General features: G+C 43.2%; 1 protein-coding gene across 5 annotated transcripts in view; it reads left to right on the forward strand.

Moving 5' to 3' along the window:
- Window positions 1-16,312, forward strand: part of pdcd4b (programmed cell death 4b) — a 386,498-nt gene that overhangs the window by 335,805 nt on the left and 34,381 nt on the right. Inside the window, exon 1 of one of the 5 annotated variants that reach the window (XM_078565175.1) lies at window positions 4,242-4,823. The exons of 1 other annotated variant lie outside the window; for it this stretch is intronic. In XM_078565175.1, the coding sequence (XP_078421301.1) occupies window positions 4,781-4,823 (43 nt within the window). In that variant the 5' untranslated portion in view covers window positions 4,242-4,780. Of the gene's footprint in view, window positions 1-4,241; window positions 4,824-4,913; window positions 5,008-6,825; window positions 6,929-15,613; window positions 15,634-16,312 lie in introns of those variants that run through there. 3 more of the 5 variants (XM_078565177.1, XM_078565174.1, XM_078565176.1) reach the window with 3 other exon arrangements.

Consider the following 16,312-nt stretch of genomic DNA (forward strand, 5'->3'; position numbering starts at 1 on the left):
CATAACCTCCCTGTTCTTGCACTCTATGCCCCTATTAATGAAGCCTTGAATACTGTATGCTTTAGAAACAGCTCTCTCTACCTGTCCTGCCACCTTTAATGACTTATGTACATATACACCGAGGCCTTTCTGCTCCTGCACACCCATTAGAATAGTATCCTTTATTTTATACTGCCTCTCCATGTTCTTTGTACCAAAGTGTATCATCTCACATTTCTCCACATTGAACTTCATCAGCCACCTATCTACCCACTCCACCAATGTGTCAATGTCCTTTTGAAGTTCTACATTGTCCTCCTCACAGTTTACAATTCTCCCAAGTTTTGTGTCGTCCGCAAATTTTGAAATTGTCCCCTGCACACAAAGATCTAGAACATTAATATATATCAGGAAAAGCAAGGGTCCCAATACCAACCCTGGGGAACTCCACCACAAACCTTCTTCCAGCCTGAAAATACCCATTAACCATTATTCTTTATTTCCTATCCTTCACCCAATTTTGCATCCATGTTTCTACTGTCCCTTTTATTCCATGACCGACAACTTTCCTCACAAGCCTGTTGTGTGGAATCTCCCTCCCTCCCAGGGCCAGGGTCGGAGACTGAATCCTGAGGCTGAGGCCTGTCAGCAGTTTCAAATTTCAGCCCATACTGAGGCCCAGAGATAAGTCCATGGTATGGTGCGGGGCTGGTGGTGGTGGTGGTGGCGGAAGAAATTAAGGTAAGAGGCGGGGAGGTGCAAGTGCCATCGGTGGTCCTTCGGAATCAAGGACAACATCTGTCAGGCTTGGTGAGACTTCAGATGACTGAGGAGAACAATTCTGGATCCACATGTTCATCCACAGTGGGGGCACGTTGTTGCACAGGGGAGTGGAAATCGCAGCCCTCGGTTCTCTTCCTTCTCCTTCCTCTGCCGCCGACATTCTGCCTCGCTGTTGAGTTATTGAGTCTTGAAGTGCCTTGCACCTTGATGAACCAGGTGGTTCTATGCTGAACGATTGGTAGCATTCTCCTCCCAGCCAGTGGTGTTAATGCCTCCGTGCTTTAGGGTGACCTTGAGCATATCCTTATACCTTTTCCCTTGGCTGCCCTTTAAGCGTTGGCCAACAAAGAGCTGTGAGGAGAACCTGCTGAGGGAGGAAGTTTTGGGGCATCTGGACACAATGGCCCGTCCATCAGAGTTGTTTCTGCAGGAACATGGCACAAGGGTAGGCCAGCAGTGACCTGCAGTTGTTTTGTGGAGCCAGACAAAGCATGCCTCCTTTTGGATTCCACAGAATATTGAGTGTTTGGGCCTTTTTTGAGTGTCTCCAGCAATCTTGTTAAGGATATTATTTCGGGTGGGACCTATCATCAGGGTTTTCGAGTGATATTTGTTAGTACTTAGAATCCCTGGCTGCGCTTGCTTTTATATCAAAACTATTTTTGAATGATCTGGAGAGTATCCTCGGTTAGCAAGGTCCTTTCTCTTTGGATCTTGGATTCAAATCGAGACTAAACTGATAGGGTGAAAGTTTTTTGTATTTGTTAGCTGTAAGAATCTTACACGATATGAATGCAGAGTAATTGTAAAATGTAAAAACTGATAGCAAAAGCTTCTACAAGTATATAAAAGGAAAGAGAGTAGCTAAAGTGAATGTTAGTCCCTTGGAGGATGAGACTGGGGACTTAATAGTGGGGAACGCAGAAATGGCAGAGATGCTTAATCAATATTTTGCCTCAGTTTTCATGGTGGAGGACACTAATACCATCCCAATAGTAACAGGTAGTGCAGAGGGTATAGAGAAGAACTTAGAACAATCACCATCACTAGAGAAAAAATACTGAGCAAACTATTGGGGTTAAAGGGTGACAAGTCCCCAGGACCTGATGGCCTACATCCCAGGGTCTTAAAGGAAGTGGCAGCGGAGATAGTGGATGCATTGACTAGAATATTCCAAAATTCCCTGGATTCTGGAAAGGTTCCAGTGGGTTGGAAAAATGCTAATATAACGCCCTTATTCAAAAAGGGGGGGGGAAGCAGAAAGTAGGAAACTATAGACCAGTTAGTTTAACGTCTGTCATTGCGAAATTGTTGGAATCCATTATTATGGAAGTAGTAATGGGGCATTTGGAAAGTCAAAATGCAATTCATCAGAGTCAGCATGGTTTTATGAAGAGTAAATTGTGTTTGACTAATTTGCTAGAGTTCTTTGAAGATGTGACAAGCAAAGTGCATAATGGGGATCCTGTAGATGTAGTATATCTGGACTTCCAGAAGGCCTTTGATAAGGTGCTGCACAAAAGATTAATACACAAGATAAGATCACACGGAGTTAGGGGTAATATATTAGCTTGGATAGAGGTTTGGCTAACCAACAGAAAGCAGAGAGTCGGGATAAATGGGTCTTTTTCTGGATGGCAAGCTGTAACTAGTAGGGTGCCACAGAGTTCGGTCCTTGGGCCCCAACTATTTACAATCTATATTAATGACTTGGATTCAGGGATAGAAGGTACTATAGCTAAATTTGCAGATGACATCAAAATAGGTGGGAAAGTAAGTTGCAATGAAGAAATAAGAAATTTACAAATGGATATGGACAGGTTAGGTGAATGGGCCAAAATTTGGCAGATGGAGTTTAACGTGGATAAGTGTGAGGTTATCCATTTTGGTCGGAAGAATAAAAAGGCGACTTATTATTTAAATGGAGAGAAACTTCAGAATGTTTCAGTGCAGAGGGATCTGGGTGTCCTTGTGCATGAATCGCTGAAAGCTAGTATGCAGGTACAGCAAGTAATAAGGAAGGCAAATGGAATTTTGGCATTTATTGCTAAAGGAATAGAGTATAAAAATAGGGAAGTAGGGAAGTGTTGTTGCAACTGTACAAGGCACTGGTGAGACTGCACCTGGAGTAGTGTGCACAGTTTTGGTCCCTTTACTTGAGGAAGGATGTAGTTGCATTGGGGGCGGTTCAGAGGAGGTTCACTCGATTGATTCCAGAGATGCGGGGTAGTCTTATGAGGAGAGATTGAGCGGTTTAGGCCAATGCTCGCTAGAGTTTAGAAGGCTGAGAAGAGATCTAATTGAGGTATATAAGATGCTAAAGGGGATAGACAAAGTAGACGTGGAGTGGATGTTTCCCCATGTGGGGAATTCTAGAACGAGAGGCCATAGTTTTAGGCTAAGGGGTGGTAGATTTAAGTCAGAGATGAGGAGGAATTACTTTTCTCAAAGGGTTGTGGATCTGTGGAATTCACTACCTCAGAGTGCAGTGGATGCCGGGACGCTGAATAAATTTAAAGAGGAGATAGACAGATTTTTAATTAGTGACGGGTTGAAAGGTTATGGGTAGAGGGTGGGAAATTGGAGTTGAGGCCGAAATGAGATCAGCCATGATCGTATTGAATGGCGGGGCAGGCTCGAGGGGCTGAATTGCCGACTCCTGTTCCTAGTTCTTATGTTCTTAATTCATAGCAGTCATGGGCCTGCAATATAAAACTGACCTGAATTCAAAGCAACTTGACTAGTGAATCCCTCCAGCAAGAGGGAACCAATAGTAACCACCAAAGATTTGCAACCTGGCCAGGGATCAGATTCTACGTTACAACAAAGACAAAATATTTCAGATGCTGGAAATTTGAAAGAAAAGCAGAAAAGGCTCGAAAGGTTAACTCTGTTTCTCTCCACAGGAACCGTCTGAATATTTGCAACTTCTCTAGTCTTCCCACACAATTGAAGTCACTCATCCCCGCTACCAGTTTAGCAAATCTTCTCTGCATCCTCTCCAAGACTGTGACCTTCTTCCTAAAAGTGTGGTGCCCAAGAATTGAAAACATTACTGCAGCTGAGGCCTAGCCATTGTTCTGCAAAGTAATTTCCTTGCTTTCCTTCTCTATCTTACAAAGCCCAAGATCCCCTGGGCTTTGGCAACATCCTTTCCAACTTGTCCTGGCCAACCACCCCTTCATTTGCAGTGCGGCGCTGGTGAGTCATCCAGCCTATGTGGCAGCACTGAGACAATAATCCCGGTCGGGAAGTGATGGGGGAGGGGAAGGGGAGGGGGCGGGAGAGGCGGGGCGAGGAAGGAGGGAGGGGCTAAAGATGTCTTCGCCCTTATTTTTTGTTCCCTGGACCACTGACGGGCGCTGATTGGTCGTTGGGGGTTAGCCGTACTCCGGTCTAGGCCTTGCCGCAATTGGTCCGATGCGCGGCGGGGGCGACGAATGAACAGCGCTGTTGCTACCCACGTGACCTGAGGTCGCGGGGAGGAAAAACAAATCGAAGCGACTGGAAGGCGTTGAGTCGACGGGAGATTGGGACGGGGAGGCGGCTGATGAGATTGGAGCCTCTCGCAGCCAAAAGCCCGGGATATTCCCCCCCCGCCCTCCCCCGGTCCTTTAATATCTATTTAAAATACATAGACATACATAAAGGGGACGGGAGAGTAAAAAAAAAAGGCGGCCGTGCCCGAATCACTGACATTTCACTTCATCCTCCGGCCCCCCGCCCCCTCCCGCGGCTCCGGCGGAACAACCGGTTTGTTTTCGTTTAAGTTGGAGCCGCTGCGGGCGCGGGGGGCGCGGGGGGAGAGAGCGGAGCGGGGCAGCGGGAGCCATCCCGGAGGAACATCCCTCACCCAAAGATCAACCCTTGGACTCCGGCCCCCTCCTCACCCCTCACCTCTCACCCCCACCCTCACCCTCACCAACCCCCTCACACCCCCCCCTCACCCTCACCACCCCCCTCACACCCCTTCCTCACCCTCACCACCCCCCTCACACCCCCCCTCACCCTCATCAACATGGCAACAGAGGCAGAGACGAAATTCAGCGGCTCTCCAGCAGGTAACTTGTGAGTCTGAGACTTCGGCCACTGGGTCACGGTTTAGTCGGGTTTGCATCGTGTTTAATTTATATGTAAATATATCTGGGATCATGCTCGGGATGTGCAAGGCAAACGCCTGGTTTGGTGTTTAAAAGTTATGTTTTTTCCCCTTGTATTTTACCCTAATTGCATCTCTTCGGGAAGGTGAGATATTTCTGTTAGGCGGCGGGATGTATTGATCCCCCCCTCTCTCCCCCACAATGTATGTGATGTATTGATCCCCCCCTCTCTCTCCCCCACAATGTATGTGATGTATTGATCCCCCCTCTCTCCCCCACAATGTATGTGATGTATTGATCCCCCCTCTCTCTCCCCCACAATGTATGTGATGTATTGATCCCCCCTCTCTCTCCCCCACAATGTATGTGATGTATTGATCCCCCCCTCTCTCTCCCCCCCACAATGTATGTGATGTATTGATCCCCCCCTCTCTCCCCCACAATGTATGTGATGTATTGATCCCCCCTCTCTCTCCCCCACAATGTATGTGATGTATTGATCCCCCCCCTCTCTCTCCCCCACAATGTATGTGATGTATTGATCCCCCCTCTCTCTCCCCCACACACAATGTATGTGATGTATTGATCCCCCCCCTCTCTCCCCCACACACAATGTATGTGATGTATTGATCCCCCCTCTCTCTCCCCCACACACAATGTATGTGATGTATTGATCCCCCCTCTCTCTCCCCCACACACAATGTATGTGATGTATTGATCCCCCCCTCTCTCTCCCCCACACACAATGTATGTGATGTATTGATCCCCCCCTCTCTCCCCCACAATGTATGTGATGTATTGATCCCCCCTCTCTCCCCCACAATGTATGTGATGTATTGATCCCCCCTCTCTCCCCCACAATGTATGTGATGCTATTATTTCTTCAGAAGTAAGTAAAGTTTCAGAGAAACACTTTGCATGAGCACGTGCTGTGGCGGAGCCATTGGTATTTGGTTTATTCCCTTCCCCGATATGTACTGTGGACTGGGGAGTTTATAAGAACTTGTAAATGTTTTTATTTTTGGGGCGACCACTTTTTGTTTTGAGGATGTTGCGACTATTGATTTGCTTTTGCACTTTAATCGGCTGTGCGATTGCACGTGCACTACTTCTGCTTTGACCCATGATGATTTTAAACTATAACAAGTTGTGAACTCATCCCGGCCGCTCAAGTTGGCGTTCATTTATTTCAGTAAACTTTTCTTTCAAGATTTAAAATGATCTTTGCTAAACTACCCTGGTGACCTTGCTGCTTTACGTCTAACTCAAGAAGTTGTTTATTTGGCATCTGTAGGAGTGAAAGCCACCTTGTTTTTGCATGCATCTCTGTGTAATGAAGAACTTGACGCTTTATTTTGAAGTGTAGTACCTGGATGGGTGGATGAATGCAATAGTTGTTTTACAGATGGCAATAAATGACTTCAGGGTTATTTTGTGGCATTGGCTGAAGGAGGTTTGCTCTCCAGAGTATTCGGTGCTCCCTCTTTAAAGACTACACAGTATTATTCAATGTCATAAAGGTAAAATACTGCAGATGCTGGAAATCTGGAACAAAAACAAAGAATGCTGGAAAAACTCAGCAGGTCTGTGACAGCATCTGTGGAGAGAAAGACAGAGTTAATGTTTCGAGTCTATATGAAGAATAGTCAAACGGATTTGAAGCATTAACTCTGTATTTCTCTCCGCAGATGCTGTCAGACCTGCTTTTTCCAGCATTTTTTGTGTTTGTATTATTCAATGTCAACCTGAATCACTGGAATAGGTAAACTGGGCTCACCTCCAACCGTGCAGCTCTACCTCAATTCCAATTCCTGAAGTTCGGCTTGAGTCTACAACTAACCAATCTAGGCTGTCACTTTTATTAGTGGTGCGATTGAGATTCTACTATTCAAATTTTTCCAAATAAGTTTTATTTAAAATGCCTCTTGTTTGACCATTTTCGATGTGATTGGATGTAACACACCACGTTGGTGGTGTTATGCACCTGCAGTTCTTTTCCCAGCAGGTGTGTGGTAGTGACGGCGTTAATGTCTATCACTGCGGGATAAATGGTGGGACTAACCGGGGTGAGTGATGGGTCTTCTAATCACTTTTAAATGTGGCACAGAGATGGATCTTTTAAAGCTAATTTTATTCTTGTTCTGTGACACTCTGTTGATCTTTCCTATGCATTGCCAGTCTGCTTTCCTGACATCCAGCCCAGTTTTCTCTGGCGAAACATTAGAAATTTAGAAACCGTAATCTTTCTTTTCCGGCCCCCCCCAAAATCCATATTTTGGTACCTCCAGACCCAACTGTCCCAATGATTTGCACCAAATTCTATTCACCTATTTCTGCCCCCCACCCCCTCATGCTTTCTGCCTGACATTGTCCCATAGTCCCCAGAGACCACGGTTAACATTCTCCCTTATTTAAATTACTTTGTAGTTTTGTCCATTCCTATCTCTCTCTAACCTATTCTAGCTTTACAGCCCTTCACAAACATTGCAGTCTTCTTGAACGTGCCCTTGGCAGCTGAGCTTTTGGTTGTTTCGGCTCTAAGTTCTGTGTTTTCCTTTCTAAACGTTTCTGTTCTGCCTTCACCTCCTTTAACATGCTCCTTAAAGCCCATCTCTTTGACCAAGCTTTTTGTTAACCCTCCCAACATTTGACTCCCTTTGTCTCTGTACATTTTTGTCTGTTTAGATTTCTGTGCAACATATTGGGACATTTTTTTAGTGCTTATAGCTATGCTTTGTTTTTTTTTAAATTGCGGAGACTAACATTTGAGGGCAATTTGAAATTTCTCCATAAATTTCTCTGAATATTATGTTTTACAATAGGCTTCGTCTCTACTAGTGCAGTAAAGATAGATCCATGGCTGTATTGAAGAGTAATTTATTTATTTCAAGTTGACTGCTCAAGTTGTCCCATGAAATTAATTGGAAATCAACATCACCAGGTTAACAAAAATATCAAAACTTTGCTGAAGTTAATGAGAAACTGATCAGTGATTCAGCTTGATAGATTTTCAGCTCCCTCATATTGTTTATCTTAGTGATTTCCGTGTTAGTTGGTCCCTGCAATACACACTGTTTAAACCCTATCAAACATCAGAAAAGATTAAAATAAATATTAGAAATAATTTTATGGGGCGAGGTGATGCTGACATTCACTTTTTAGTGCTCAGTTATATTTTTGTCTTGAAGGTTTTCTTGTCTCCTTGTGAATCCTGAAATCCAGCTGAGGATGTGGATTTCTGTTGGCACCTCCAAAAGTCAAGCATGTTGTAGTGCAATCAGTTGTCTCCTACTTGTTTATTTTCCCTTTTTCCCCCCCTCCCTTCAACTTTCCAACTTCTGTCAATGAAGCACTTTGTCTTTTCTGCCTTTTTACAGCAGAGTGCATGATTCATCCCATATAAATAGTGAAAGTATTGCAATGTGTTGCAACATTGAAAAACTGTTATGTAACTTGCAAAATTTCCTTATGTGGCTGGCATTCCAATTAGAGCCTTTTTTTTTGCAAAAATATACTTTATTCATAAAATGTCTAAAAGAACATTACAAAATGTTTTAAAATAGCCATCACAGTGCAATGATATTCAAATTTTCTACCAATCGGAGAGCCATGTTTTCCTGTTTCAGGCTGCTATTGCAGCAACTGACATGTGCTTCTACTCTCCTTATTACCACCCATAAGGGATTCAGTGAGATAAGCTTCAAAGCCATTCTTATGGTTATAAAACAAAAACAGAATTACCTGGAAAAACTCAGCAGGTCTGGCAGCATCGGTGGAGAAGAAATCAGTTAACGTTTTGAGTCTTCATGACCCTTCGGCAGTCATGAAGACTCGAAACGTTAACTGATTTCTTCTCCACCGATGCTGCCAGACCTGCTGAGTTTTTCCAGGTAATTCTGTTTTTGTTTTGGATTTCCAGCATCCGCAGTAGCTTTTAGCTTTTTGTTTTTATCTATGGTTATAAAATTGTGTTGGAAGAATTCCCAAATGGGGATGATTTTCTGTCTTCATTTGGTTTAGAACCTTTAGTAGCCTTTTATGAACTCAGAATTTAGTAGCAACGGTGCTGTTAGCATTCAGATTTATCCAATCCTTGTTGGCCAGAGACCAAATTTTATGTATCCTGATTGTGTAACAGCCAAACTGTTTTGCACACTTCAAATCCCTATTCTGAAGTGTCCAAATAAGAACTCTACATAACTCCCAACTGGCTAATATTCTAATTCTACTGTAAAATTGGTCATGAAAATAAGCTAATTTTTTTTAAGCCTCTGCTTTTTAATTAAATGAACTATTTAAATAAATGCTATTCTACTTTTGGGGTTTATAAAGAGCTGTGCTTTTTTGAATATGGGCCTCAACCTCATTGAAAAACACTGAGAAGTCTGCCACATCCTCCACTCATTCCCAAAATGCTTTGTCTTCCACCTTCCCTCCCCCAAAAAACACCCCCTTTGGGCCTCCTCTCTGAAGGTGCTGAGTTACAGGTACAGTTCTACATCCAGCATTTTTCACATGTACTTAGACAGGAAGCATCAACAAACTATTAAATGATGTGGCCATGACAGCCAAACCTATTCCTACCCTCAAAGACCTTCCACAGGTCCTACTAGATACCGCCTTTCTATCTTCCAGATCCATAGCACAGAGGTGTTGAGGCCAATTACCTTCATTCCTACAAGTGTCATTCTGTAACTGAGCTAGTAGTCTTTACCCCTTGAAAACCAAGCTGAGTTTGTGAACTCACAATGGAGTTTTGTGGATGTGAATTTGTATCCTTTGTACAAAATTTTTTGCTGCCATAAACAAAATGTATTACTCTGGCCTTAATGTAGCCTGACCCTTACTGTCTTTACTTCTCATTATCAGCTGAGCGGTCAAGGGACCTCGCTTCTTCTAGCAATTTTAAAATAAGTTTGTAGAAATGTACTACCAGGAGGCTTCTTTAGTTGAACAACAAACTTTATTGACAGAGCTGCTGGATTAGCTGCAGGCCTCTAGCAAGGTTACAATGCACTCTCTAGACTAAGAAAACTCCACCTCTTATAAACTTCCCTGTGCTCGGTGCTGATTGGCTGTTCTGACCACGTGACCTTTACTCAGGCTGACCTTAAACCAACAATCACCACATCCCTCCCCCTTAATTACTTGTTTTACATTCCTTACTTACACAAATTGCTTAATACAGGTGAATAGAAAACAATATCAAAAATCTTAGAAATAATTACACTGGCACTTTGTCATGAATTCAGATTGCATTTATATACATAGGTCCAGTAATTACAAATCAAGCCTTTGAGGAGGTTTTCTGTTCCGGCAGCATAATTCTATAGCCTGAAGCTCACCTGCAGGATCGATACGAACAATAACTGTAATAATGGGTGCCTCTTTTAGCACAGGCAGTTCATCAGTATTTGATTTGCATGAGACATCAGTTATGCCTATAACAGGTCGATCAGGTACTTCGGTGCTTACGGGCTCTAACATTCCTTGGTGACAACACTGACTATGGAAGTGTCTCCTTGCTGCTCAGGCGATCCGCGTCTTTATGAATGATCCGGCGTTCCATGTCTACTTGGTATGAAAGGGGTCTGATCTCTCAGACAATAATTCCTGGGGTTCCACTTGGACCATACCGAAGTCTTTTACATATACGGCTTCACCTACTATAAATTTCCAAGTTATACTGTGCAAATCATGGCTTGTTTTCTGATTATCTTGGTTCTTCTCTACCCTCCCTGGTAAATTTGGAAATACGAGGCTCAGTCTCGTTTGAAGAAAACGCTTCATAAGCAGTTCTGCTGGTGGAACTCCCATCCCTGCATGTGGAGTTGTGCAGTGGCTAAGAAAGAAGCGAGGGAGTTTGGTTTCCGAGGTTCCTCCTGACAATTTTTTTAGTCCTGACTTGAAAAGTTTGGATGGCTTTCTCGGCTAGCCCGTTTGATGCTGGGTGATAAGGTGCAGTTTGGATGTATTTAATGCCATTTAGATTGGTGAAGTTTTGAAATTCAGCACTTGTAAATATGGCTCCATTGTTTGATACAATGACTTCGGACAATCCATGAGCCGAAAAGCTTTGGTGTAACCTTTGGATGGTAGCATGCGACGGAGGCGATTTCACCTCAAAAATTTCTATCCATTTTGAGTGTGCATCGATTGTGAGCAAAAACATTGTGCCTTGACATGGACCCACGTAGTCTATATAGATCTGCACCCATGGTCAGCCAGGCCATTCCCAAGGGTGTAGTGCGGCTGTGGCTGGCAACTTTTGTTCCAGTTGGCACTGTTGACAGCGCTTGACTAATTTCTTGATATCTGCATCTATACCAGGCCACCCCACACAACTCCTGGCGAGCATTTTCATTTCAGAAATGCCAGGATAAGTGTTGTGTAATTCGGTTAGGAGCAGTTTCCTGCCTGTTACAGGAACAACTGCTCTTGCTCCTCAGAGTATGATTCCAACCCGACAACTCAATTTGTATTTGCGGGTTAAAAAAAAATGGTTTCATTTCCGCGGAGACTGGTTCATTTAACCATCCTGTAAGTATCTGGTGTCTCATTTTGGACAGAAGCGGATCTCGATTGGTCCAGTTCCTGATCTGCTTCGCACAAATGGGCAATGTGTCTAAAAAATTCAATGCAAGGACAATTTCCTGGAATACGAGATACTTTCTTGCAAGGGTAGACAGCTAAGGGCGTCCACATTTGCCATGTGTATCCCAGGTCAGTCCCTCAGAGTGTATTCACAGGCGGACAGAATTAATGCCCGTTGCTGAATTCCTGCCGAGGCTATCGGCAGGTTAGCCTTGTCTTCTTTGAAAAGGCCCAAAGGCAGCTTATGATCAGAGACAATAGAATAGTGCCTGCCGTGTAAGTACTGGTGAAATTTTCTAACTCCGAAGACTGTTGACAGTCCCTCCTCCTCTCTGCGAATAACCTTTTTCGGCCACTGAGAAGGTTCTTGATATGTAACCTATTGGCCTTTCAGAGCCGTCGTCCATTTCATGGGACAATACTGCACCAATGCCTATGGAGAGGCGTTGCAGGTCAATGTCAATGCTTTAGTTGGGTCGAAGTGCACTAACAAGGTTGAGGAGTGCAGCAGATTTTTTTTACTCTGTTAAGGCTGCCTCCTGTGGAGCCTTCCAGCACCAACAATGGTGTTTCTTCAGCAATATGTGCAAGGGGGCCAATACAGTTGATAAATTGGGTAAAAATCACCCGTAGTAGTTCACCATCTCTAAAAACGATTTTCGGAGCTGTTTGTGGGGGAAGGCGCCTCCTATACCACCTTAACCTTTTTGTCCACGGCGTGTAATTCTTGTGCATCTACACGGTGGCCCAGATAGGTAACCTCGGTGGCTTAGTGCATTTCTCCTTTTATAGGCGGACTCCAGCTCCCAGAAACCTTTTAATTACTTCTTCTAAGTTTGCTAAATGCTTGGCCTCTGTTGATCCAGTTATGAGGACATCATCAAGGTATACTACAACCCATGGTAATCTGTGTAGCAGACTCTCCATCGTCCTTTGAAATATTGCACCTGCCGAGGACATGCCTAAAGGTAGGTGCGCATACTGTAACAGGCCTTTGTGTGTGTTTATTGTGACATACCCCCAGAATGTGTTATCTAACTCGAGTTGCTGGTACGCGTGGCTCACATGCAATTTAGTGTAGGATTGACCTGCCAATTTTGTGTACAAGTCTTCAATTCTTGTCCGATTAACTGTTCGCTTATAATCGCTGCAAATGTGGGTGGTCTTTTCTGGTTTCAGTCAAGGGACAATAGGGGCTGCCCATTCCGAAAATTGAACCGGCTGTATGATGCCTAATTCCCCCAACCTGTTGAGCTCGGCATCCACTTCTTTTTCTCTTAAGGCATATGGGACTGGTCTTGCTTTAAAAAGTCAGGGAGTTGCCTCTGGATCAACATAAAACCTTCGCTTGCAAACCTTTGATTTTTCCTAATTCTTTGCGAAAGATGCTGTTGTATTTTTTTTAACAATTCTAGCAGTCCTCCTGCCGGCACTTGAAAAATTTTGCACCAGTTTAACTTGATTTCTTTTAGCCAACCAGAAAGCTTGGCCCTTCCCCCAGTCACTATTATTACTGGGAGATGGGCTGACTGCTGTCTTTAGCTCACAGGTACCATGGCGATGCCTTTTACTTTTATGGCTTCTCCTGTGTAGGTCTTGAACTGGGTGGAAGTTCTCTCCAGGCTTAAGGGTTGGGTACCTTCTCTCAAGTACTGAAATGTGTGCTTGCCCATCACTGTGGCTGATTCTCCTGTATCCACCTCCATTACTAGAAGCTTCCTGTTTACATGGAATGTGATAGTAATAGGGTCTGCCTTGACTGCTTTAAAATCAAAAAGAGAATGAATGTCAGGATCAGTTATTTCAGGCTCTTTCACGTTATGTACTTCTAACGTCTTTGCTGGATGGTTACTTGGCAGCCTGGACTTGGCTCTGCACTGCTTTATCAAATGACCTGTTTTGCGACAGTAATAGCACTCGGCCTCCTTAAATCTACATGCTTCAGGAATGTGGTTACCCCCACATTAATAACATTTCAACTTCAGGATCACTATCTGATTGCCTCCGGTGTATTTTTTTTAGATTTCTGGGTGATCAGGAATGATTCCCGCCTTCATGGATTCTTCTGCGGTTTTGGCACCATACCCTGGCTGCAGGTTCCTGCCCTAACTGGTAAATAGTGCCGTTTTGCAAGCTCTATAGCTCCTGCAAATCTTTTTCAGCGCTTTCCATGGCCAGCGCTATCTCCATTGCTCGTTTAAAATTTATATAGACTTCTGCCAGCAATCGACGCTGAATGGCATCATTGCGCACGGCACAAACTAACCGATCCTGTAACATGTCATTCAAGGTTGCTCCAAAATCTCAATGCTCTGACAGTTGCTTCAAGTTAACGATAAGTTGCGATCGATTCATCTGGGGCCCTCACCCTCATATTCAATTTGAATCTTTGCATAATGATTGATGCTTTGGCCTGAAAATAGCCCTTCACAAAATCCAAAAACTCACTGAACAATTCGGAGCTGGGTGCACTTGGGGCTGTGAGACTGCAAATAAGGTTATAGGTTTGACTCCCACAGATGCTCAAGAGAATTGTTTTGCACTTTGCCACCTCGCTTATTTCGTTGGCCTGGAGATGAAACCCGAGGCACTTGATGTATTGAGTCCAGTCCTTCATAGAGGGTCAAATGGGTCGATCCTTCCAAAGAGAGGCATCCCCACTGAGTATATTTTTTTCCTTCTTTAAAATGAGATACTCTCAGTTGTAGGGCAAGAGGCAGCGCAAGGATAATTTATTCTCATCGCCAGATGTAGAAATGTACTACCGAAAGGCTTCTTTAGTTGAACAATAAACTTTATTTAGAGCTGCTGGATTAGCTGCAGATCTCTAGCGAGGCTACAATTCACTCTCCAGACTAGTAAGACTTTATAAGCTTCCCCGTGCTCAGTGCTGATTGGCTGTTCTGACCATGTGACCCTTACTGAGTAAGGCTGGCCTTAAAGCAGCAATCACCACAAAGCTGATTGTAGAACCTTAGTTAATGCGCACTGGGAAGCTTTACAACTCTGTGGTTTTGTTCCCGTGCCGCCTTGTCAACAATCCTGATTTCAGGAATAAGTTCTCTATAAATGTGAGAATTCAGGTCAGGTCTCCAACCATCAGTTTTAATGCATATGAAATGTAAAAAGTGGAGCTATGCACTAATGTAGAGATATTTACCTTAACAATAATTCAGTGGAAATACGCTTAATTTAGAAGTTGAATTCCCTAGTCTGCAGTTACAAATCATTTTCTCTGATATGTGGTGTATCTGGCCATGTGAACCTTTCTTTCATACCCCACTAGCTACCTTGGTATTTTTAAGCAACCTTCTTGTTGCATGTCTTTTTTTACCTTTCTCCTTTCCTCGCCTTTCTCCTTTGCTCCTGCCACTCTCTCTCACTGAGAGGCATTTCCAATTGCTGTACTGTTCCTCCTGGAACAACAAGGTCCTTAAAATTTAAGCTGAGACTGATTTTGACATTCATGGGTGTGAATTTGCCATTTTTGTTGTTCAGCAAACTTTAACTTGATAGAACAAAAGTAATTAACCTGGTGTTCTAGCATTTTAATTAATAAGTCATGGGAAGTGGCTCCTTTATCACCTTGTTTTATATTAGTTATGGAAGATCTGACCTTGGCTTACCAGTTTAAGAACCTACCAAAGCTTTACTGCCATAGTTAAGAGTGTACCGTTGGTGCCTGTGAATGCCAACTTTGCCAGACATGCGGTATAGTGCTACTGATTTCCTCAGTATAGGCAGGCAACCTGAAAAACATTAAATATTAACATATAATACCTCTCTATCAAGAGAAGTATCAGCAAAAGTTATGAAGCAATTTCAGGTTTGCTTTGAATGATGAAAACAGGTAGAGATGAAGCTCTGAATATGACACTGCTAAATATGTTCATCCTGTGGTTTAATTTACTTGAGCAGATAAACCTATGTATAGTTTTTGTGCCGGAACCAATTTACTGCTGCTGTAGTCACTTGTCATGTTTCCTTCCTGCATTGTCTATTGTGTGTTTTTACCTGAGAAAGGAATGTGAAAGGCAAAAGCTCATTAGTTTAGAAAGCTACCAAGATTGAATAGAGCAAGAGCAGTCCATTTGATGGGACAATTTGATGGCATTTGGATTTTAAAATCGTGGAGGAGAGGAACTGATAAGTTTCACTTTTGAAGTTTGAGGAATGAGTGAGTAGAAGATTGAGTTTTGATTTCAACATTATGATGTGAATAGTGATGGAAAAGGGATGATCTATTTGAAGCTTAGAGCAAGAGAAAACATGAGCATTGACTGTAGTGTCATTATAATGAAGAAAGCTGAGATAAGTCCTGATGGAGAGGCTACAATTGAAAGAGGGCTACCTATCAGATGACATGCTTTTTTTGAGTATTCTGTTTGCATGTCTAGACTTTATTAAATGTGAATATGTATATGTAATTCATTGCCAGTTGAATGGCTTAAGAAAGAACAATATGATATCGAGAAGGCTTCTGACAGATTTGTGTCCTTTGCTGCAGTAGTAAATAGTCATAATCATACTCTTAGTAGGGAAGGTATGTATTAACAACTTGCATTTATGTAGTGCCTTTAAGGTAGGAAATATCCCAGGGCGCTCCACAAACGCATAATCAGAGGACGAGTAACTAAATGCTTGGCTAAATAGGTAAGTTATATGGAGTATCTTAAAGGAAGAGAGAGAGGTTGAGTACAGTGAAGGCTAGCAAAGTTTTCGTACACTTTCATGTGACTTAATGGAAGGATGAGAGCTGCAAGCCGTTGCAGAGGGCAAACTTATACTCTAACTTGAGTTGTCCTTAGTACCATTTACATATAACCCAAATCCAAGAGTTTGATATTTTTAGTAAG

The sequence above is a fragment of the Cetorhinus maximus genome, chromosome 20 (genome assembly GCF_964194155.1).
Source record: "Cetorhinus maximus chromosome 20, sCetMax3.hap1.1, whole genome shotgun sequence".
In the NCBI taxonomy this organism is placed as follows: domain Eukaryota; kingdom Metazoa; phylum Chordata; class Chondrichthyes; order Lamniformes; family Cetorhinidae; genus Cetorhinus; species Cetorhinus maximus.